The 23,993-nt window shown below is 43.9% G+C and overlaps 1 protein-coding gene across 2 annotated transcripts; it reads left to right on the top strand.

The window, feature by feature from the left end:
• Positions 1–583: 583 nt before the first annotated feature.
• idh3a (isocitrate dehydrogenase (NAD(+)) 3 catalytic subunit alpha) lies at positions 584–23,644 on the top strand. 2 transcript variants are annotated; one of them, XM_068015295.1, is made up of 11 exons: positions 584–685; positions 935–994; positions 3,569–3,652; positions 5,347–5,461; positions 7,437–7,624; positions 11,390–11,523; positions 14,335–14,437; positions 14,563–14,627; positions 15,918–16,002; positions 17,975–18,127; positions 22,749–23,644. In XM_068015295.1, exons 1-11 carry the CDS (start codon positions 659–661, stop codon positions 22,830–22,832), a joined length of 1,098 nt encoding a protein of 365 aa, XP_067871396.1. In that variant the 5' UTR covers positions 584–658; the 3' UTR covers positions 22,833–23,644. The 2 variants fall into 2 exon arrangements, with proteins under 2 accessions (XP_067871396.1, XP_067871397.1); XM_068015296.1 differs by lacking the exon at positions 584–685 and having other exon boundaries at positions 970–1,059.
• Positions 23,645–23,993: the final 349 nt, after the last annotated feature.

The raw sequence follows: 23,993 nt of genomic DNA on the forward strand, positions 1-23,993 counted from the left end.
ATTCAAATTCCACCTTCTGCTGTGGTGGGATTCTAACCCATGTCTCCAGATCAATACCCTGGGTCTCTGGGTTACTAGTCCAGTGATAATGCCACCGCACCAAGGCTCCTTAGATAGCACCTTCCAAACCTGCGACCTCTACCACCTCGGAGGACAAGAGCAGCAGATGCAAGTTCCCCTTCAATCCACACACCATCCTGACTTGGAACTATATCGCTGTTCCTTCACTGTTGCTGGGTCAAATCCTGGAATTCCCTTCCTAACAGCACTATGGGTGTACCTACCTCACATGGACTGCAGCGGTTGAAGAAGGCAGCTCACCACCACCTTCTCAAGGGTAATTAGGGATGGGCAATAAATGCTGGCCTGGCCAGCGACACCCACATCCCATGAATGAGTTTTTTAAAAATCTTCTGCTGCTACCTTGACTTGAAAGGGGGCGGGACCAGGTGGCTCTGATTGATGGGATGGGGCTTACGTAGTGGTGTCTGATTGGCAGGAGCTAAGGCCTATGGGATCAAAGGATGCCTTTCATTGGCAGGAGCCTAATCCTATTATAGCAAAGGGGCGGGACAAAGTCGGAAGCGTGTCTTTGATTGGTAGAAGTCTGGTTCTATAGTAACGGCGGCGGGGCGAGGTTGGGTCGTGTAGGGTGAAGATGGCTGTTGGTTTGTGGCGAATAACGGTGAGAGGAGCCGGGGCCTGGGGCTTTCCCGCGGTTGAGCTGTGCTGTGAGGCGGGTGGCCGGGGTGATGCCGGCTCCGCATGGGCGCCGGTGCGGGCGGAAGAGAAGCTGCCGCGTGCTAATTGCGGAAGGTGGGCGGGGAGTGTTGGTAGCAGGCCTGTCCTGGGGCCTAATTATGCATGTGGGGTCGAGGGATGGGTCGGGGGCTGGTGAAGTCAAGCTGACTTTTCTCCCGTTCTGTTTCCACAGGTTTCCCGTCTGTTGGGAGCGGTGAAGAGCCACAGCCCAGTCTCCAGGAGTCTGTCTGATGTTAGTATCCAGGTCACGGTGACCTCCTCACACATCCCCCTTGCGGCTGCTGTATGGTTTATACGGTGTGATATTCTCTCTAATGGTGATATATTCACCAGCACGTTGTATTAACCTGCTACTGGTCCCCAGCTACCCTTTCAAAGCAGCAGGTAGTCCAGGCCCTTCTATGCTTTGCAGACCTGACTGCAAAGAAAATCATGGCAGTGTTTTAAGCCTGTGTGCCAGTTCTTTATAGAAACATGGAAAGCAGGAGTAGGCCTTTAGGGCCTGCTCTTCCACTCAAAAAAGATCATGGCTGATTGTCTAATTTAGTACCCCGTTCCTGCTTTCTCCCCATATCCCTTTGGTGTTAAAAAATATATCTGTCTCCTTCTTAAATATATTTAATGACTTGTCCTCCACTGCCTTCTGTGGTAGTGAATTCCACAGGTTCACCACCCTCTGAGTGAAGAAATTTCTCCTCATCTCTGTTCTAAATGACATACCCTGTATCCTGAGATTGTGACCCCTGGTTCTGGAGTCCCCAGCCATCGGGAACATCCTCCTTGCATCTAGCCTGTCTAGTCCTGTTAGAATTTTGTAGGTTTCTATGAGATCCCGTCTCATCTGAACTCTAGTGACTATAGGCCTAGTCGACCCAATCTCTCCCCATATGCCAATCCCGCCATCCCAGGAATCAGCCTAGTAAATCATCTTTGTACTCCTGCAAGAACATCCTTCCTCAGATGAGGAGACCAAAACTGCACACAATACTCCAGATGTGGTCTCACCAAGGCCCTGTATAACTGCAGTAAGACATCCTTGCTCCTGTACTCGAGCTTTCAGCGACTGGTGTACAAAGACACCCAGGTCTCGTTGCACCTCCCCCTTTCCCAATCTATCACCATTCAGATAATCTGCCTTTCTGTTTTTACAACCAAAGTGGATAACCTCGCATTTATCCACGTTATACTGCATCTGCCATGCATATGCCCGCTCACGCAACTTGTCCAAATTGTATTGGAGCCGCTTTGCATCCTCCTCACAGCTCACATTCCCTCCCCACCCCGACTTTGTGTCATCTGCAACATTGGTTTCCTCACCCGTCATTAATATATATTGTGAATAGCTGGGGCCCAAGCACTGATCCCTGCAGTGTCCACTAGTCACACCTGAAAAAAGACCTGTTTATTCCTACTCTCTGTTTCCTGTCTGTCAACCAATTCTCAATTCATGCCTGTATATTACTCCCAATCCCATGTACTTTAATTTTGCCCTCTTATGTGGGACCTTGCATACACAATGCAGGGTATGTTTTTTAAACAGTTGTTCTCTGGATGTGGGCATCATTGGCAAGGTGACATTTATTGCCCATCCTCAGTTTCCCTTGAGAATGTGTTGTTTCCTCTTCAGCCCTTGAAGTCCATGTGGTGAAGGAGCTCCCACAGTGCTACTATGTATAGTTCCAAGATTTTGACTCGTCTACTGTGGAGGAACATGGGGAGGACTTGTTATATGAATGCTTTTGGTTAAAGTTTAATTTAAATCTGAAGCATTCCTCAATGACTCAAGCAGAGACTGAGTTGATTGCTGTTGACTTTAGCATTTGCATCAGATAAAAGCTCTGGAGAGATAACATCTGGAGTGGTGTGTCTATTTTGGTCACTTTACATCTACACAGGTGTGATGTTAATGGAGAAGGTTTGAGTGTGGACTACAAGTTTATTGCTAATATTTAAAGGTAAATGGGAGATTTAATGCAACTTATTTTAGATTATGAAGGGTTTTGACCAACTGGAGCCTGTTTCTCTGCTGTATAGAGAATTCCAGAACCAGGGGGCATGCAGTCAAAATCTAAATTGACAATTCATCCAATATGTATTTAGCAAGAGGGTGATAAACATGTGGGACAAATAGGACATTTGATTTTTTTTTTAAATGTAAGAATTCATAAATTCCTGTCATCTGAAAGGGCGTACACTCAATATGAAATAAAAGATGTGACAGGAAAGAAATGGTGTGCTAGATAGAGTAGTACTCTTTACCTGTAATATATTATTGTAATGATGCCACTGGGTAATATTTCCTGTGTTAAATGGTTATGAAATAATGGGATGTGGACAAGCCTAAAAACTCACTTTGTGTTGAAGGATTGTGAACAAGCCTAATAACTCCTGGGTACTTATAACAAAAAAAACACAGCTGCGTGCATGCTGATGCTGGATGCCAGTAATATCCCTCATATATTTCTATATATGGGATTAGGAGAGTTATCTGCAGTACTTGTTAAGTACTGTATTTGGTAACTGTCAAGAATTTGTTGACACACAGTCTGCTTGCACTTCCAGGTACAAGACCAGTTGTTACTTGTTTCCAAGCACCATCTTTATATTCCACGCATTCCGAAACTCTCCTGTTCTAAATAGGACGTTTAAACTACAAGCTATAGCAACTGAGCAACCAGCTGCTATGACAGAATCACTGCACAAAGCAGTGCTATAAATATAAACTTCAGATTTTAAATAATGCTTTCAGCAAAATTCAATGCTTAACGGAGCCCCTCATAACCTGTATATTTATCTTTTTGTTCAGGTACGGACTGTAACGTTAATCCCAGGTGATGGCATTGGCCCAGAGATATCTGATGCTGTAATGAAGATCTTTGATGTTGCTGAAGTAAATGCCTTTTACGTTCTTGCTAGCAGGCTGATTGTCTAATGTAGATTTTGAATTTGTGTTTTTTAATCGAATTATTTTTATTTTACGGTTATAAATTTGCAACTTTGCAATGGGTTTTTAACTTTTATGTAATTGCTTTGCTTTATAACATTAACTGTAATTTTCCACTGTTGAATGCAATAGAAGCATGTTACTGTCTTGTGCTTTTACTTCAGGTTTCAAATTTTATTTTGACATCTGCAAAGGGACTATTACAATATCAATCATGGCTCAGTGGGTCAGAAGGTTGTGTGTTCAAATTCCACTCCGGAGACTTGAGTGCATAATCCAGGCTGACACCCCAGTGCAGTATTGAGGGAGTGCTACACTATCAGAGGTGCTGTCTTTCAAAGGAGACATTAAACCAAGGCCTCATGAGGACCCCTGCCCCCTCAGGTGGACATAAAAAAATTCCGTGGCATTATTCAAAGAGCTGGGGAGTTCTCCAGGTGTCCTAGCCAATGTTTATCCCTCAATAAAATAGTATATCTGGCCACTTAGTTCGTTATTATGAGAGTTTGCTGTGTGCAAATTGACTACCATGTTTCCCTCATTTCAAAAGTATTTCACTGGCTGTAAAGCGCTTTGGCGTGTCCTAAGGTCATGAAAAGAGCTATATACATGCCTCTTGCCCTCTTTATTAAGGGGTTGTCCAATTTCAAAAAAAAGTGTTTACAAATGACTGTTGGAGTTGTCACTAGGAGTTTGGTAGGAAGCACTTCCCAGCATGTGCAATTGGCCTAGCTCTATGAGTCATTTTAAAAAAAAAAAATAGAATTTGCTTAGTTTTGATCCCAAATCAGTTTAACCATCCAGAAAAATACTACACACTACCCCAGTCGTCTTGTAATGAAGCAGCTACCAATTAGCTGCTTGGGGGGGGGCTTAAATTTGAGATTGTTTCATGTACGTTTGCTCCAGTAACTTGATTTCAGTCTTTTCACATTAATTCTGCACAGTAACTTGTAGCCAACAGGGAGCGCACACTTGGCGTTTGACAAGCCTGCACTGCATTCAAACTCTACAGCACCACCCACTCTCCCATAATACAGTTTATATCTTGGATTGGGCAGGTCCTTACCTCTGGGTTAATGGGCTGTCAATAATGACCACAACTCCCTGACAGTCTTTCCGTAAATTGGTAAATGAAGTTAGTGTAAATTTTAATAGGAGCTGCATTGATAAAGGGGATTGATAGCACTGTGACAATTTACAATACTTTCTTTTGGGCCTCCTTATCTCGAGAGACAATGGATACGCTCCTGGAGGTGGTCAGTGGTTTGTGAAGCAGCGCCTGGAGTGGCTATAAAGGCCAATTCTAGAGTGACAGGCTTTTCCACAGTTGCTGCAGAGAAATTTGTTTGTCGGGGCTGTTGCACAGTCGGCAGTTTGCTAATTGTTACGGCATCTCCATTATTGCATTTTTAAAGTGGTTGGAGATGTAATTGTGTGTACTACAAAGCACTTGTGTGGTGTTCAGTATTGCAACTCCTGTAGCAGCTGTTAGCTAGTGTTATCTTGTTTTCTGCAGTTTTTAAGGTGACAAATTGCCTCATTTCACCCCAAGGGCACTTAGAGCAATTAATGTTGCAGCTGCAGGATTAAATAGAGGATGATGGCACTTGTTTTCACAATCTCTTTGCCTTTTAAAGGTTCCCATTCGTTGGGAGGAGAGGACTGTTACAGCCATCCAAGCACCGAATGGAAAATGGATCATTCCTCCAGAGGCTAAAGAATCCATGGATGCAAACAAGATCGGATTGAAAGGTATATAGCAGGTGCTGAAGTTAGACAATGCTCGGTGATTGATCTTTGTATTCAGTAACCGATTCGAATGCTGTGGTTTTACAGACATAGAGTTATACAGCACAGAAACAGGCCCTTTGGCCCATCGTGTCTGTGCCAGCCATTAAGCACCTATCTATTCTAATCCCATTTTCCAGCACCTGTCCGATAGCCTTGTATGCTATGGTGTTTCAAGTGCTCATCTAAATACTTCCCTTTAAATAGTATTAGTTGTGGGGCAGGGGGGTTTGGGGGGGGCGAGGGGCATGGTCCTTCCTGGTGCTGAACGAGTGTTCTGTGCTCCAAAATAGTGGCACTGGCATCAAATCAGTGTTACGTTGCCTACCAAATGCATGGCTGGTAGTAGGGTGGGGGAGGAGAAGGCCCTGCTTCTCTTGTCTTTGCACTTTGTAGAAGGTGGTGATCTCCTAGGCCTGTATCTGTACCACCATGAACCAGCTGCTGGGAGGCATGAGGCATCTCTTGTTACCCTCCCTCTCTCAGTGCAGAAGCTCCTCACTCTTGCCCAATGCTCTCCTTTCTTTCCACACCCCTAACAACCCGCCCTCTATTGATTTGGCCTGTAGATTGGGGCTCCGGCATGCCGTTGCAGCAGTCTTTGCTTTTTGTTGATCACGATATGTGCATGACCTTCCACCCACATAAATACCTCTGCAATGCACACATTTCTGTTTTGATTGGGTTGCCGTTTTGCATTTAAAATATTCAGATTGGTTTGTCAAGTAATTGTGTAGCAGATTATGGTTTGATAGCTTCAAATTATATGTAAAGTAGATGAGTAACTTAGTTTAGAATATTATAGTCCTGGAGCTTTGCCATAATCACAACTTGCTCGAATAAAGACTTTTTTTAATCCACTGATAATGTAGTGGTTATGTTTCTGGACTAGTAATCGAGAGCCTGGACTACTGGTCTGGAGGCATGAGTGCAGATCATACTACGGCAGCTAGGGGAATTTAAATTCAATTAAGAAATAAATCTGGAATAAAATGTATTAGTAATGGTGATCTCGAAACGAACTGGATTATCGTGACTCCAGACCCATAGCAATGTATTTGACTCTGAACCTCCCTCTGAAATGGCCTAACAAGCCACTCAGGTTAGGGATGGACAGTAAATGCTGCCTACATCCCATAAATGAACTTTAAAAAATGAAATTGGTTTGAATTATGTTGCAGCTTCTAGTTCTTAAAATCAATATCTCTTGTCAGAAATGGCTGTTGTATTTTCCCTCCTTCAGTCTGGGCTGTGGCTCAGCTTGCTCACCTTAGTTTCCTCTGTTACAGTGAGGTATATGTCACTAGTGCCGTGTGCTGTCTTACCATCTGACAACACATTCCACTGTGACATCGTGAACTCTTGATGCAGTTTTAGTTAATCTGTTCCCAAGTTGCCTTTAACCAGCAGTTTTAAGCATGAACCAAAAGGCAGAGGAGACAAATAAACATGTGGATTTAAAAGCAAAATACTGCGGATGCTGGAAATCTGAAATAAAAACAAGAAATGCTGGAACCACTCAGCAGGTCTGGCAGCATCTGTGAAAAGAGAAGCAGAGTTAACGTTTCGGGTCAGTGACCCTTCTTCGGAACTGACAAATATTAGAAAAGTCACAGGTTATAAGCAAGTGAGGTGGGGGTGGGGCAAGAGATAACAAAGGAGGTCTAGATTGGACCAGGCCACATAGCTGACCAAAAGGTCACGGAGCAAAGGCAAACAATATGTTAATGGTGTGTTGAAAGACAAAGCATTAGTACAGATTAGGTGTTAATATACTGAATATTGAACAGCAGCAAGTGCAAACCTGAAAAAAACATGTGGATTTATCTCTGTTTCATATTAGAATTCTCTTATAAGTCTGCAGTTTCCTCTTGATGTATAATTAATCACTGCCGATATGACAGTGACAAATGTTTAATGGGCAGTTCTGGACTTTCAGGGCCCTTGAAGACTCCTATTGCAGCTGGGCATCCGTCGATGAACTTGCTACTTCGCAAGACCTTTGACCTTTATGCAAATGTGCGTCCATGTGTATCTATTGAAGGTTTTAAGACTCCATATAGTGGTGTGGATCTTGTTACAATTAGAGAAAACACGGAAGGAGAGTACAGTGGCATAGAACATGTGGTGAGTTACTGTCTATAGTGAATGATACTGTGATTTCATTATGTTTATTTGTTTTTGGAATTTTTTTTTTTAGAGATACAGCACTGAAATAGGCCCTTTGGCCCACCGAGTCTGTGCCGGCCATCAACCACCCATTTATACTAATCCCACATTAATTCCATATCCCTACCACCTACCTATACTAGGGGCAATTTATAATGGCCAATTTACCTATCAACCTGCAAGTCTTTGGCATGTGGGAGGAAACCGGAGCACCCGGAGGAAACCCAAGCAGACACAGGGAGAACTTGCAAACTCCACACAGGCGGTATCCAGAATTGAACCCGGGTCGCTGGAGCTGTGAGGCTGCGGTGCTAACCACTGCGCCACTGTGCCGCCCACTGTGCTGGCAAAGCCACATTTATTGTCCATCTCTTGTTGCCCTGAGAATGTGGGCCTTCTCATTAAACCACTACAGTCCTCGTGCTGTTGTTGCTCCCACAATATGGTTAGGGAGAAAATTACAGGATAATGACCCAGCAACAATGAAGGAATGGTGATGTATATCCAAGTCAGATTGGAGGTGAACTTGGGGGTGATGGTGTTCACATAACATTGCTGCTTTTGGTGGTGGTCACAGAAGAGGGAGATGCTGTAAAAGTTACTTTGGTTGAGTTGTAGCACATTCTGTAGATCTTGCATACTGCAGAGACACTGCTGGTGGTTCAGGGGGTGGCTATTCAGAAACTAGTGATGGGCACCAATCAATCAAATTGCTCTGTACTGCATAGGGTAAAGCTTCTTGAATGTTGTGGCTGCACCCATCCAGGCAAGTGGTGTGAATTCCATCATACTCCTAACTTGAGCCTGCTGGATAATGGAGAGGCCTTGAGAAGTCAGGAGTCTAAGTGCCCAGCTTTTGTCTTTTGTAGACACCATGTTGATGTGGCTGGTCCAGTTCATCTGATGAATAGTGACACCTCGCGCCCTTCCTTTCCCCGAGATGTTGATATTGTTGTATTCTGCTGTGGTGATGCTTTTGAAGGTCATGGGGAGATGACTGGACTTTCTCTTGTCTGAGAGGGTCGTTACCTGGCACCTACCTGCCAGTTTTCAGCCCAGGCCTGCATGTTTTCTAGGTCCTGCTGTAGGCTGGTTTGGGCTGATTCGTTACCAAAGGAATTGCAAATGAAGTTGAACACTGCAGTCATGAACAGTTCCATTCCAGTACCCCTGGACTCTGATGGCGAAAAGATCATTGCTGAAACACCTGAAGTTGGTTAATCCGAGGATGCTGCCCTGAGGAACTCGGGCAGTGATAACCTGATACTTTAATGACTGGCCTGCAATAATCACACTCGACTTGCTTTGCATCAGGTGTGATTCCAGTCACTGAAAGGGTTTCCCTTTGCCTCTCTTCTAACTTCAATTTTGCTCGGGTTGTTTGATGCCATATGTGGTGCAGTGCTGCCTTGATGTTGCGGGCAGCTCCTCTAGTCTTTTCTCTACCATTCAGTCTGGATTAAGGTCTGATCTTGTCTGTGAGCAAGTATCCATTGCCTTCATGAAGGCAAACACCAAGGTAGTTCGCACTATGACGTTTGGAATATTTCAATCCTAACGGGACCTCGGTGGGGGGGGGGGTGGGGTGTGGTGAAGAATGGTGCCTGAGTGAGAAACCTGATATAGAAGTGTCTCTTAAGAGAGCAGAATGATTGCTAAATGAGCTGTGACATGCAAACTGGCACAGTCCTCTGAGGAGATGCTTTCTCCTCATGCACCAGATGGATCTTTCCTCTCAGTAAACAGGATGAGATGGTTGCAGGATATGCCAATTGGAACAAATAAAATACAGGTGACTGCTGGAGGTCTTGGAACCAATCTGGCCCCTTCCTCCAAACCCCCCCCTCCCCCCCCCCCCCCCCCCCAAACGCTTCTCTGTCTGCCTCTCATTCCGCCTCTTACTCTAAAACTAGGTAAGAACAGCAATCTAGAACCTCCTGCCATACCTTTCCTCTTTTTAGTTTGACTAGCCTGGGACTATAGTTGCTGGAGTTGTCCTAATCTCTACTCTCAATTCTGTTGCAATGTGTTTTTACGAGCATTTTGTAAACCACTTATACTGTGAGGTAATTGTATATGGTTCCAAGGCTAATTTTATAAAGTTGGCATAAAATTCAATCTCCTGTGCACAAAGCAAGATTTAGGACACAGATAAAATGTTGCATAAGTAGAACCACAAAATCAAACTTGTAGAGGTGAGTTATGATCTGAATCCTGACTTGCCCAGTGTTCTAAATGCCGTTGCTTATTCCACACATAATGAAGCTTGAATTTATTGGCCGTTATGGAGGTTCTTTTACTAGTGTTACTGTCTGGTTCTGCTGTCTCAGGAGTTGAGACATTTTATATATAACAATGATTTGACGAAATCTCAATGGATTGTTATCATGCAGTCTCGTGAACTTTGTTCCATTGATTGATTAGTGCATACTAAATGTGCTGCTGATGTGGCAATAATACGAGCTGTAATATGACAACTGGCCTCCCGCTCTATGCAGCATGTCCAAGTGCTAGGCAAAGAACCCATCCATGGGCTCTCTGCTGGAGGTGCTATTTCTGGGTGCTGGAGAGTAGCCTGCAGAGCTTGAGTTACATGGGAGTTTGTTAGCCTATCTCCCAGCCTGGGACAGCGTGTGGGAGAGTAGAGGTTTCAGTGGTTGGTTGTTACTGCTCTACTATCAGTGCTATTTGTAATTCCCTTTGGAAAGTTGTTTCAGATTAAAGGAGCTCTCAAGGATATGTTCATTACTTCCCCTCAGGTGTATTTCTCTGAATTAGATAGGGGAGTTTATTTATCAAATGCTCACCATAAAATGGCAGATAGTATGGATTGTTGGACTACCAGCCGGCACCAGGTCGTTGGTCTCTGCTGTCAGGGAGAAAATGCATTGCGTGGAGGCTCAGCTGCCTGGCTAAAGAGGCGGAGAGAAAATGGGCATTTGCTTTGGTGCATTCCATCTCGGGTGAAGCCGCGGCAGCAGATCAGCCTTCTGGCGACCTGGCTACTGATGTGAGGGGCAAGAAGATCCAGTTGAGAAGAAAGATGTAAAGGCGAGTTTAGCTCTAGCTTAAAGTTAGCTGATCTCCCAAGTAGAGCTGTCACCTTTGCTGTGCTTCCACCAGCAGGGCATAATAATCAGCTCTTGGTATTCATCGCTGTTGGTCATCCTCAGTGGAGTGCTGAAGAGCATATTGGATACTAAATGTAGATTATTGAATGTCATATTCGTGTACTGAACAGAAGTAGCTCCTTAAGATAGCTCAGTGGATAAATGAAGTGCATTGTATCTTCCTAAACCATACAGCGAAGGTTTAATTTCTAGTCAATGCTCAGTTGATTTTGAAAAGGGAAGCCATTGAAGCAGCAAAATTGGCCTCCGCATCTTGTATTTAGAGAGAGGGAATGCTCGTGATTACTGTCTAGTGTATGTATATCGGTGTCAGGAGAGTACAGGATCAAGCTTGGGTGTTAAACCCCCTAGAGTCAAATAGCTTTCTGAGCGAATATTTACTGAACCAGGTTGTAGAAATTTGAAGAATGGTTTCTGACGTTTCATGTGGATGTGATTTGTGGATCGCGGATGTTAAGATACTATTACTGGTGCAGCTGCTATTTTGTCTTTTCTTGAAATTAACTGTCCTTCAGTTTTTGATTCGAAAGTGTTTCCCTGTTAATGTGGGTGATTTGTAAGCTTTGCCTGACTGTCTGTGCCCGTGTTGCAGATTGTTGATGGGGTGGTGCAGAGTATTAAGCTGATCACAGAGGACGCCAGCAGGCGCGTCGCAGAGTTTGCATTTGAGTATGCGAGGAACAATCAGAGGAGCATGGTTACAGCTGTGCACAAAGCCAACATCATGTAAGTGGAATTGGATCACTATTTTATTGGCAAAGGCTCCAGCTTACTTGGGAATTACTTGTATTTAGTCCTTTTCAGAGTTGCCATGTATGAAAGCCCAGCTGGCAATGTCTTGTATAGCAGCAGAGGAAACCTGTTGGCAGTTGTGATGGCGGATCAGAAGAGCTAGGGAGCCACAGCCACAGGGTCCCATCCATGACATTGATCAAAGGTGGTCTCAGTTCTGTGGGTGGGGCAGAAACACCATTGGTGGGGCCTTGATTAGGGAGAAGTGGGAATGAAGCAAGAAGACTTGAGAGGAAAGGAAGCTTGGAGATAGGATAGTGGTCAAGAGAATACAGTGATGGTGGTTTTGAAGCTGCTGAGCGACAGAGACCTACTGTTGGCAGGCATGGAGAATGTAGGTGAAATTGGGGATTCAGAAACTGGGATAGGAAGGGGTTTAGAGTGCAGATGGTGGGCTTTGTAGACAAGCTGAGTGATTTAAAGACTGGGGGATATGGTGAGAAACTGCAAAGCGGGACAGGGGCTGATGGAGTAAGGTGGATTGGGCAGTCAGTGGGGGGCAACAGCTGCAATGCAGATGGCTTTGATTTTAGGTTCACAATGCAAGGAACTCCTGGGATGCTTTGTTCTTGAGTTTAGGGGCAACAGTGGAGAGCGAGGAAGTATTTAGTAAAGGAATTTGAAATAGGTTTTCCAGGATGATAAAATACTCTCTTTTTGAGGGACAGAGGGAAATGAGGTGAGGGAGACATAACTACCTGGGGGCAAGCAACTCGGGCGAACATCGAGTGTGAAGGAGTTCTTGACCTAATTTGAGGTGGCATTGTCATATTGGGGAGCGATGAAAGTCGGAAACCAAATGCGCAGCACTGGGGAGCGGGAAGGGTCCAGCAGAGGAATTGGGGGTAGGCAAGGGATGGGTATAGGGATTGGCAGTGAAGTGAGTGGGATAGTCTGGTCAGCATTGGAGATCATTGGGGTGTTATCAAGTGTGATAAACCAGATCAAGGGAATGAACATATATATTGGTGCATGAGTTTGTGTGGTGGGTGAGGTTGAGCAGGGCATTGAATGTGGTGGATGAAAGAAAGGGTGAGTTCAAACAAAAGATTAAATTTGCCAAGGATGAGGAGTTATTTGGTGTAGTCGCTAATGGTAGACACAAGGAGATTTGGAAGGTGTTGTCAACAGTGCTATCAAGTGGCACTTACTCACCTGCTCACTGATGCTCAATATGGATTCCACCAGACTTCAGACCTCATTACAGCCTTGGTCCAAACATGGACAAAAGAGCTGAATACTAGAGGTGAAGTGAGAGTGATTGCCCTTGACATCAAGGCAGCATTTAACCAAGTGGCATCAAGGAGCCCTACTCAAACTGAAGCCAGTGGGAATTGGGGAAAATTCTCCACTGGTTGGAGTCATATGTAGCACAAAAGAAGATGGTTGTGGTTGTTGGAGGCCAATCATTTCAGCCCCAAGAGTTCCTCAGGGTAGCGTCCTAGGCCCAACCATCCTCGGCTGCTTTCTCAATGACCTTCCCTCCATCATAAGGTCTGAAGTGGGAATGTCTGCTGATGATTGCAGCGTTCAGTACCATTCACAATTTGTCAGATACTGAAGCAGTCCGTGCCTGCGTGCTGCAAGAACTAGACAATATTCAGGCTAGAGCTGATAAGTAGCAAGTCATTGGCACCACACAAGTGCCAGGCACTGGCTATCTCCAATGAGAGAGAATCTGACCATCTCCTTGATGTTCAACGGCATTACTATTGATGAATCCCCCACCATCAGCATCCAGGGGCGGGGGGGTGGGGTCACCTTGACCAGAAACTTAATTGGACCAGCCGTATAAATACTGTAGCTCCAAGAGCCGGTCAGAGACTGGGAATTCTGTAGTAAGTAACTCATCATCTGCTTATCTATCATCTACAAGGCACAAGTTAGGAGTGTGATGGAATACTCTACACTTGCCTGAATGAGTGAAGCTCCAACAACACTCAAGAAGCTCAACATTATCCAGGACAAAGCAGCCCACTTGATTTGCACCCCATCCACCACCTTCAACATTCACTCCCTCCACCACCAACACACAATGGCAGCAGTGTGTACCATCTACAAGATGCACTGCAGAAACTTGCCTTCAACAAGACTCCTTCGACAACACCTTCCAAAACCTTGACTCTACCACCTAGAAGGACAAGTGCAGCAGATGCATGGGAACACCACCACCTGCAAGTTCCCCTCCAAGTCACACACCGTCCTGACTTGAAAGTATTTCAACTGTTCCTTCATTGTCATTTGGTCGAAATCTTAGAACTTTCTCACTAACTGTGGGAGTATCTTCACCACATGGACTACAGCATTAAGGAGGCGGGTCACCACCACCTTCTCCAGGGCAATTAGGAAGGGCACTAAATTCTGGCCTTGCCAGCAACACCCACATCCCATGAATGAGTAAAGAAACAATTCAGTAGTGTATTGCAAATGTTGCACCCTGAGACTTTAATATGTATTTTATTTTCTGATAGCGTTTGTAGATTTCATGTTTTGAAATTATGAATTCCCCTGTATGGTTTTCACCTCCAGTAAGAAGCAGATGAATGTGAGCAATGTGTCAGCGAGACTGAGTCACTTGACTGCGTACATGTGAAGGGCTGCATTCTTGCACTGTTAAAACTAATCCCAGGCTTTTGACAGTAGTCTCTGTTCAGCTCTGGATATCTGGCACAATAAGTAGGAACTGCCACTTATTAATTCTGTAGATAGTCTTGCATTTTAATACTTTGTAAATGTGTGTTTCAGGCGAATGTCAGATGGACTTTTCCTGAGGAAATGCAGGGAAGCAGCAGAAAACTCTAAAGATATCAAGTTTACAGAAATGTATTTGGATACAGTGTGTCTTAATGTAAGCGTCAGGACTATGAAGTTGTCTATTTTATAGCTTGTTGATGGCTTTTAAAAAAAAATGGAAGCCACATTGCAGAAAATGCTTGCTTAAAATGCCTAACAAAACTCTGTTCCTTTCTTCAGATGGTGCAGGACCCATCACAGTTTGATGTTCTTGTAATGCCGAACCTCTATGGTGATATCTTAAGGTTAGTATATCAGGTGAAAATATGGATGTTGTCCTTCTGGAAAGTGAATGCATGCTTTTCCCCTTGTGGCAGTTCCTGGCCTCAGCTCGACACTTGTGACCGGGTGCCTGAGATTGAGATTGTGGATGTGTCCTGACAGTCTCTGGTGTAGTTTGCTGTCGTTGCACTGCACAAGGTCCATGTACTAACGCCATATATCATTTGCAATTTCAATTAAAAATTTGAGAAAGGCAAGGGAAAAACCATTTACTCACACAAATAGTTGGTTCAAAAGAAAGACTTGCAATTATGTCGTGCCTTTTACAGCCACGGGACATCCCAAATAGCTTTACAGCCAAATAAAGGCTTTTAAAGTAGTAATGGTAACATAGGAAATGCAGCCAATATTGTGCGCAGCAAAGTCCCACAAACAGCAATGAGATAATGGCCAGATAGACTATTTTAGTAATGTTAGTTGAGGGATAAATATTGGCCACACTGGGGAGCAGTTGTTTTAATTGTTTTGTTTTAGAGATACAGCACTGAAACAGGCCCTTCGGCCCACCGAGTCTGTGCCGACCATCAACCACCCATTTATACTAATCCCATAATCCTACCGCATCCCCACCTGTCCCTATATTTCCCTACCACCCACCTTTACTAGGGGCAATTTATAATGGCCAATTTACATACCATCCTGCAAGTCTTTTGGCTGTGGGAGGAAACCGGAGCACCCGGAGAAAACCCACGCAGACACAGGGAGAACTTGCAAACTCCACACAGGCAGTACCCAGAATTGAACCCGGGTCGCTGGAGCTGTGAGGCTGCGGTGCTAACCAATGCGCCACTGTGCCGCCCTGCTGCTTTTGAAATAGTGTGATAGGATCTTTTTACATTCACCTGAGGACAGAATGCCTGGTTTTTAATGTCACATCTGAATGATGGCATCCTTGACAGTGCAGGATTGCCCTGAAGCCTCAGCCTAGATTTTTGTGCTTAAGTCTTTGGAGAGGGACTGAACCCACATCTTCTGACTCGAAGACAAAAGTGCTACCCGCTGAGATACAGCTGCTTCACTTAATGGAAATAATAAGTCTTGAGCTCGCTTAAACTGATGGAAACTAGTAGAGTATTAGATAATGCTAAACGTCAGTTCACTTTTTACAGGGATTATCAACTCGTTGGCAATAACTGTGCTTGTGATTTTCTAGTGTTCGTGTATGCAGTTGCTGGGCGGTCGCGAGCTTGCATGCAATTGCTGGGCTCCTCTACTTTCTATATGTTACCTTGTATTTATTTTCTCTGTTTCAGTGATCTTTGTGCTGGGTTGATTGGAGGACTGGGAGTTACACCAAGTGGGAACATTGGAGAAAATGGAGTCGCAATCTTTGAGTCTGTAAGATGACAGCAAAACTGAAATGATTTTGAAAAGTATTTTTCACAATGAATTAATGAAATATGCTCAATACTGTAAATCTCACAGGGAATTCTGTACTTAGAGGGCTCGACAAGGCCTGTTTTCCTTTCTCTCTTCCCTGCTGTCCAGCTTTGGCCCTACTCGGGTGGATCACCCCCAGATCTAGCCTTAATTTCCAGGTTTGGGCCATTGTAATTGGGCCAGTGATTTCCCCCAGCATGTACATTCTGTGACTGGGGCTGGCACCTGGATACAGGGATGGGAATCCTATTGCTGCTACAGGCCTGAGGGACTCCAGGACCTCCTGGCTCCTGTCCACAAACCACAGCCAAACAGCCTCAGCACTGATAACTGCTGGTTTAGGGGCAGGGTTTAGAATTGGAGGCCATCCTTCCCTTTTATAGTCTCCCTGCCCTTACTCCTGGCCCCACTCAGTTCCTCCATCTCTCATCAGCTGGAAGCAACAACTGAGGCCCACTAAATGTGGGCGATCGTGAGCAAGATGAGCTCAGTGAAGGCATGAGGAGAGAAACAAGGGAACAATGTGAGTTCAAGGCTATGGCGGGGGGTGGGGGGGAAGCTTTAGAGGAACTTTGAACCAGTTGACTAGGGGAAGGAAGGGAAGTGGCAGAGGCAGCTGTTGGGTGGTCTCAATCTTAGTGACAGAAGTCAGTGGAGGTGAAGGAAACAAGGGAGAGGGCTTTAAGAAGATGGTTTGCAGTAGAAAAAGGAAACCGCAGCTTGCATTCATTAGCGCTTTATGTGGTCCAGCTAGATCTGGCGGTGGATTGCTAAACCAGTTGTCCACCATATCCTTTTGAAGTCTGTGTCCCTTGGACATAAAGGAGTGCAGATGAGGACCGTACCAGGGGGAATGGCTAGGGTGAGAGAGAGTAATAGTTTTACTGGGGACTAGGGCATAAAAGGTGAAGGTGAGGCTGAGCAAATCAGTAGCTGCAGAAATGTTGTGGCAAACAGAAGATCAGAGGCTAGTGAATTGGGATTTTGAAATTGCAGTTGTAATTGGGAAAGAGTTTTGTTCCAGGATCAGATAACAGAAGGAGGTAGGTTTGGAGGGGGAAGGGGTATTTGGGTGGAGAGAGATGCAGGGAAGTGATTAGAGATGGCCTTATCTGTGATTGATAACGATGGGTGTAGTGAGGCCATATGAGATGACAAGGTCAAGTGGGTGGTCATGATTATGACTTAGTGAGTTTACATGTAGAGGGAGATTAAGGAAGGATAGGAGGGCAATGAAATCTGGAGCGAGAGCATGAAGAGTTGAGATGGAGGTTGAAATCACTGAGGATGAGAAGTCATTCAGTTTAGAAGCTGAGGGAGGAAAACAGTGAAGATATCTGAGAAAATTTGCAAGGCACTTGGGTGGACATTAGGGAATGAAGATTTTAAATGAGAGGTGAGAAGGTGGAACAAGGTGATCAAAGGAGGAAAAGTTACCAGAGGAGTAAGGACACAAAGCAAGGTGTGATCTGGTGATACTGCTACCGTGACGTTCTGGGTGAGACGTAGAGTGTTGGCAGGTAAATGGAGTTGAGGTACAGATCAATCATGATCTAACAGAATGGAGAAGCAGGCACAGGGGGCTGAATGGCCTGCACCTTTTCCCATGTGTACTGCTCAGTAGGAATTACTGGTTAAATATTGGTTCAGGAGTCCTGACCTGCCGAGACCAATCATTGATCAGCTAACTCCGTGCAGGCCAGGAATTGAACCTTTGACCTTCTGGGATATATAGCTTGCTATACCAGGCACTGCCTGTGCCCGCCATCGGGAGAGCTATGCTCAGCCTCACTGTGGATATATTCAGTGTGACTAGACAAGTTTCCTCCAGTTTGTAAAGAATGAGAGAAGTTTGTGTAAATACATGAATCTACTGCACCAGAATTGTATGTAGCTTGCTGATTGCCCTGTGCTCTTTTCCCCTGCTCAGGTTCATGGTACAGCACCAGACATTGCTGGGATGGACTTGGCAAATCCCACAGCCCTCCTGTTAAGTGCTGTAATGATGTTGCAACACATGGAACTCCATGGTCATGCTAAAAGAATAGAGACTGCCTGCTTTGAAACAATTAAGGATGGAAAGGTAGACACTGTAATATTTTGGAAATAAATCAGGATTTCAGGAGTTCCTGATGCTTTTTCGACAGCTGAGCACCTTGAAAACTTGATTTACGTCCCATTTCACAACCCATTTTCACTCCACTAGGTTCTCAAATCTGACAGCCACACTTGAGTTTTGCACTTGAGTGGTTGCCTTCAGTGCAGTACTGAGGGAGCGCTGTATTGTCTGAGATGCCGTCTTTCAGATGAGGCGTTAAACTGAGGCCCTGTCTGAATATAAAAGTTCCATGGCACTATTTAAAAGAGGAGCAGGGGAGTTTTCCCCCAGTGTCGTGGCCAAGATTTATTCCATCAATCAACATGACTAAAAACAGATCACATTGCTGTTTGTGGGAGCTTTCTGTGTGCAAATTGGCTGCTGCTTTTCCTACATTACAACAGTGACTACACTTCAAAAGTACTTTGTTGACTGCAAAGCGCTTTAGGACATCCTGAGGTTGTGAAAAGTTCTATACAAGTGCAAGTCTTTTTCCAGAAGCTGTAACAGAGAATCATAGAATTGAATCATAAAATGATCCAGCATTGAAGGAGGCCATTCCGCCTGTGCTAGCTCTTTGAAAGAGCAATCCAATTAGTCCCAGTCCCCTGCTGTTTCCCCAAAGCCCAGCAAAATTTTCCCCTTCAGGTATTTATCCAACTCTCATTTGAAAGTTATTATTGAAGTTGCTTCTGTCACCTTTGCAGGCAGTGCATTCCAGATCATCAGAACTCTGTCTAAATATATTTTTCTCATGCCACTTCTGATTTCTTCTTTTAATCACCTGAAATCTATACCCTCTGGTTACTGACTGTCCTGCCACTGGAAACATTACAAGAAAAATCTTTAGTTGTACTAGTAAATGATTCTGGCTGGATCTTAAAGGTTCTTCAGCAGCTTAGATTTGCCAGTGATGGGGATGAGTATCTCTGCTAACTGTGTAGGGCTTCTAGGTGAGATATGTTGGTCAGTCTTGCCTCTAAGTTCTGATGACACAGGCCCACACCTTGTTTGAAATTGATATTGTGTGGAGCTGAGATGCCACAAGGTCGACTTGGGTGAAAAGTGCTAAAGATCGTAGGAGGGTCTTATTTGAGATGAAAAGAATGTTGCTGTATGGAGTAGAAGAAGCTTTGCTCTGTATCTGGCTACGGCATTTCTGACTAAGAGTGTTTGAGACCGACCCTTAGTTCTGAACTCCCCAGCCAGGGAAAACCACCACCAAGCCCCAATTAAGGGGTTTGATCAGGTAGATGGTGGGGTGTTGTTCCCTCCCTCCCTACCCCCCTCCTGGGCTGGAGAGTCTAGAACTAGGGGGTCACATTCTCAGAATAAGGGGATGACCATTTAGGACTGAAATGAGACATTTTTTTTCACTCAAAGGGTTGTAGATCTTTGGAATGCTCTATTCCAGAGGGCTGTGGATGCTCAGTTGTTGAGTATATTCAAGACAGAGATCGATAGATTTTGGCTATTAAGGGATATGGGTAGTGCGAGAAGGTGGAGATGAGGTAAAAGATCAGCCCCGATCTTAATGAATGGCAGAGCAGGCTTGAAGGGCTGAATGGCCTACCCCGCTCCTATTTCTTATGTTCTTACAACCCTCAAATGCTTTCTATTTCCAACTACAGACTTGACCTGATACTTTTTCTGCTTTTCTCAAATATATCTTTAGCTTGAAAATTCAAGCCTTGTTGGGTTGCTTACACTCATTTGGGTGGATATTATAGAGTCATAATATTGTGCCCCTCTATTTTTATAGTTTCCCTCCACCCAACCAACTCAAATACTTTATCCCATCCCTCCCATTTTATACTAAGGTACATTGGGGAGCAGTTCCGTGAGGACTGGTAACCCTTTGTAATCTCACCTCCAGGCCATTCTTTACATGTCAACCTAGAGGCAGAAGGTCATCGGGCTATTCCAACTTCACTTGCATTATAGCTGAGCGTTATTCCTGTTCTCCATCAGCCTAAGGCCAGTGGTGCTGAGACCACCTGTAGCACTCTTGTCCTGGCTGAGAGCTGAGAGAGAGGCCACTGTGCATTTTACTTTTATATCCACTTCGGTTCGGAATGAAAGCAGGGCTATAATTGACTGATGTTCCATGTGTTAGAATGTTGGAAAGTGAAGAAATATGTGACATGGTTGCAGTTTATTTTTACTCGAGTTTAAGTAGGCTGCTTTGTATTTGGTTTAGTTGATGTGGGGTGTATCACACACTGAGTGAAGAGGGATGAAAGGCAGGGGATAATTGGACTAAGATGCACAGTTGTAATTTTAAAATTGTACATTCTGTCCTTTTAAGTTGGTAAGAATAGGTAAATAGTAAAACTCAGGATGGTTTGAAAGGCAAGGCAGAAGAATTGGAGCATAGAAATTTCTCTGCAGGGCAGACCAGGGCACTGAGACACATGAGTGCTGTAGCAACCCTTACAGCAGGAGCTGTAATTACAGTGTAACCCATTATGTGGGCCGTTTCCAGATAGGCACAATGGGATCTATAATGTAATGCTTACAGACTTGAAATTTATATATCTGAAATGATTGTAGGAAGTGTCGAGGGACTTGTTTAGGTTTTCTTACTATGTCATAGTGAGGTATCTGTGGTGACGGACGCAGAATGTTCTACATTTGGCTCAAATTCCATGCAGGGTGTTTCTCAGGCAGTTTCCATCCATCCCTATTGCCCACAGCAGAATTTGTCTTCCCTTCCAAAAATAAAGTAGCAATCAGAAAAGAAGTGTTCTATTTATCCAGCATAACCCTGTTTTTCCTATACGATATGCCATTTAATAAAGATAACCTCTTCAGAAGCCCGAAACTTCAGATTTCTCTGAAACCCTCAGTTTACTGTTCAACCACCTGCAATGCTGCCTTGTTCCATGCGTTGGTCATAAAAAGAAACTTGTCCTAATGGCCCAATGTTAGTTTACCTCGCCTTGTCCTGGCTGTAGAATTTTATATCTGGTGGAAAAGCTCATCAAAGCTTATTCAACTTATCAAACCTCTCCATGATGAGCTTCTGTCAAATCTCCTTTGTTATGGCTTTTCAAGAGAAAAGAGAAAATTCCCAGGGTGTACTACTCTTTACAGCACTGTTGTCTGGGTTCTGGAGTTGATCTGTAAAGGATAATTGGTGTAAGAAAGTCCCACACTGCAATAGGGGATGTTCTGCAGAAGTTGGATCCAAAACATTGCTGGAACAGAATAGAGGGGGCTTCACTTTATCCTTACAATGGGTGTACATTCCTTTTCTCAGCTCCAGTTCCTCATAGAGCATGATTCACCAGCAATATAATTATATTGCAGTCTTACAGAATTGCACCGATTACCCTTTGTAGATACTGATGAGAATATCATTACTTTTAAGCATCTGTTCCGAATATTGTGAAGTCATCCTACTGCATTTCTCTGATTGGCCAAGAGGAAATCTATGTATGTTTCATCACTGTAAACTGATTACCCAGCTTCCCGTCCTGGCCCCCTTGTTAGCTGTTATTGTAAATGGTTCTCTCTTTTCAATACTGTCTCTCTTCCTTTCAAATCTGCTCTCATCACCTTTGCCTCAAAAAGACTCACTTTGACCCCTCTGTCCTTGCAAATTAATACCTCATCTTCACCCTCCCTTGCCTCTACAAAATTGTTAAATGTGTTGTTCTCTGTTCAGCTTTACTGCACTCTCATGTTTGAACCTCATCAATCTGGGTTCCACTCCTGCTATAGCCCTGGAATGTCCTTATCAAAATCACCAATGACATCCTCTGTGACTACGACCATGGAAACTATTCTCATCCTCCTTGACCTGTCGGTAGCTGTTGACATGGTTGACTATATCCTGATATTCCAATGCCTCTCTTCCATTGTCCAACTGAGTATGACTGGCCTTGCCTGATTCCTCTCTTAGCTATCTAGTTGTGGTCTAAGGGTCTCCTGCACTGTCCCCTGAAGTCCTCCAGTGATCTACCATTGCCCCCTCCGATTTCTCATCTAGATGCTACGCCCCACACCCCTGGCAACATCATCCCAAGCACAGCTCCAGGTTCTACATGTATACTGACAAAACCCACTTCTACCGCCTCTGTCAGATTACTGGACATCTGACTTCAAATCTTCCAGTTAACCACTGGGGAGACCAAAACCATTGTCTTCAGTCCCTATCACAAATGCTGTTCCCAAGTCACCATTGTCTCGAGCTGAACCAGACTGTTTGCAATCTCTACAACCTGTTTGACCCCGAGTTCTGTGAAACACCTTGGAACATCTTGCTATGTTAAAGGCATTATATACAATACAATTTGTTTTCCACATTAAAGCCTGCAGGATTTTAGCTTTGGTTGATTTGACCAAAACCCCTCTTAGTTGGAGGTTGTGGTTGACCATGGTGACTACCACAGTATTTCATAAATTTGTCTGGCATCAACTGATGTCCTTATCAAATCTAATTTGTCAGATTTCCCATTGAAAGTAAAATCTGGTTATTCTACAAGTTTAATGTCATGGTAGGATGGCAGATATTGTACATTACTGGCAACATCAGGTCCCAACGATCTTTCCCATTTAATTCATTCATTCTGATAACTAAACCAAATTTATCTTTTTACAGGTGCTTACCAAAGATCTCGGAGGCAATTTTAAGTGCTCCGAGTTTACCAATGAAATCTGCCGAAGAGTGAGGGATCAAGATTGAGTCACCATCCTGTTTGCTATCTGACCTGTAGCTCACGGGTTTTCTTGCAAGACCAACTCCAGCATACAGAATCGATCCATAACTCCTGTGTAAAACAACTGCTGTAAATTGTCATTGAAATGTCCTGCTATTTTGCATCATAACATTTGGTTGAAATCTATAATGTGCTGTCTTTAGTGGCATTCCAATTTGTTTTCTATTTATTGGTATTGAGTATTTTTGTCCAGACCGACAGAGTATTGTCTTTTTTTATTGAAAGCTGCTAGTATGATTGGGCATGAGATTTCATTGTTCACTGCCATTCCATTTAATTAAAACTGATTTCAAAATAGCTTCTTCCATTTTGCTAGCTCCTTGAAAGGCTGTTTAAATGTCTTTAAAATAAAGATCTAAAGCTACTTCTATTCTGCTGTTGGAAGATGGGAGTTTCATTGCAAATGGAGCTTCTGCAATCTTTTGTGCTAGTTTAAGAAAACATTGCACTGGAAGCTGGTCCCACCCACAAGTGGCGACACCTCACCATGGTGAGTTTCTGCTAATTGCGCTTGCTGTGCACCTTTTGAGCAGATTCTTCTAATTAAGCTATTTTTTTTAGTTGCAAAGGCACATTTAAAAAGCTTTTAAATATTTTTTAATTTACTAAGAAACTGACTACTGTATGCCAGTGAAACTAGTCTGAAGTGTTCTGTATAGCTTTGAGTCATTATTTAAAATCGAGTTACTCAGCGTGGTGGGCTGAACACTGATTAAAAATGTTTATTTTTTGTGATGAACACCATTTTCAGCTGTATTAATAAAGCTGCATACACCAAGTTACCACTCTTAAATCTATCAAGGAATATTTTTAATGAATTTTAAGAAATTATTATGGTCTGAAACTGCCTGATTTTACTGGGTTTGTGGTAGATCTTACATTTGGTGATATGCAGATGAGTTTGAGCAGAAACCTGAGCAAAAAGAATTCACTTTGCAAAATTATCATAATTGGAATGTACTGCCTGAGAGTATGGTGGAGGCAGGTTCAACTGAAGCATTCGAAAGTGAATTAGATTTGTCGGAAAAGGAATAATGTTCAGGCTGTCGGGGAGAAGGCAGAGGAGTGGCATTCAATGAATTTGGTGCAGATGTGATGGCCGAATGGCCTCCTCTGCTGTAACAATT

This window comes from Heterodontus francisci, chromosome 35, assembly GCF_036365525.1.
Source record: "Heterodontus francisci isolate sHetFra1 chromosome 35, sHetFra1.hap1, whole genome shotgun sequence".
NCBI classification, from domain to species: Eukaryota; Metazoa; Chordata; class Chondrichthyes; order Heterodontiformes; family Heterodontidae; genus Heterodontus; species Heterodontus francisci.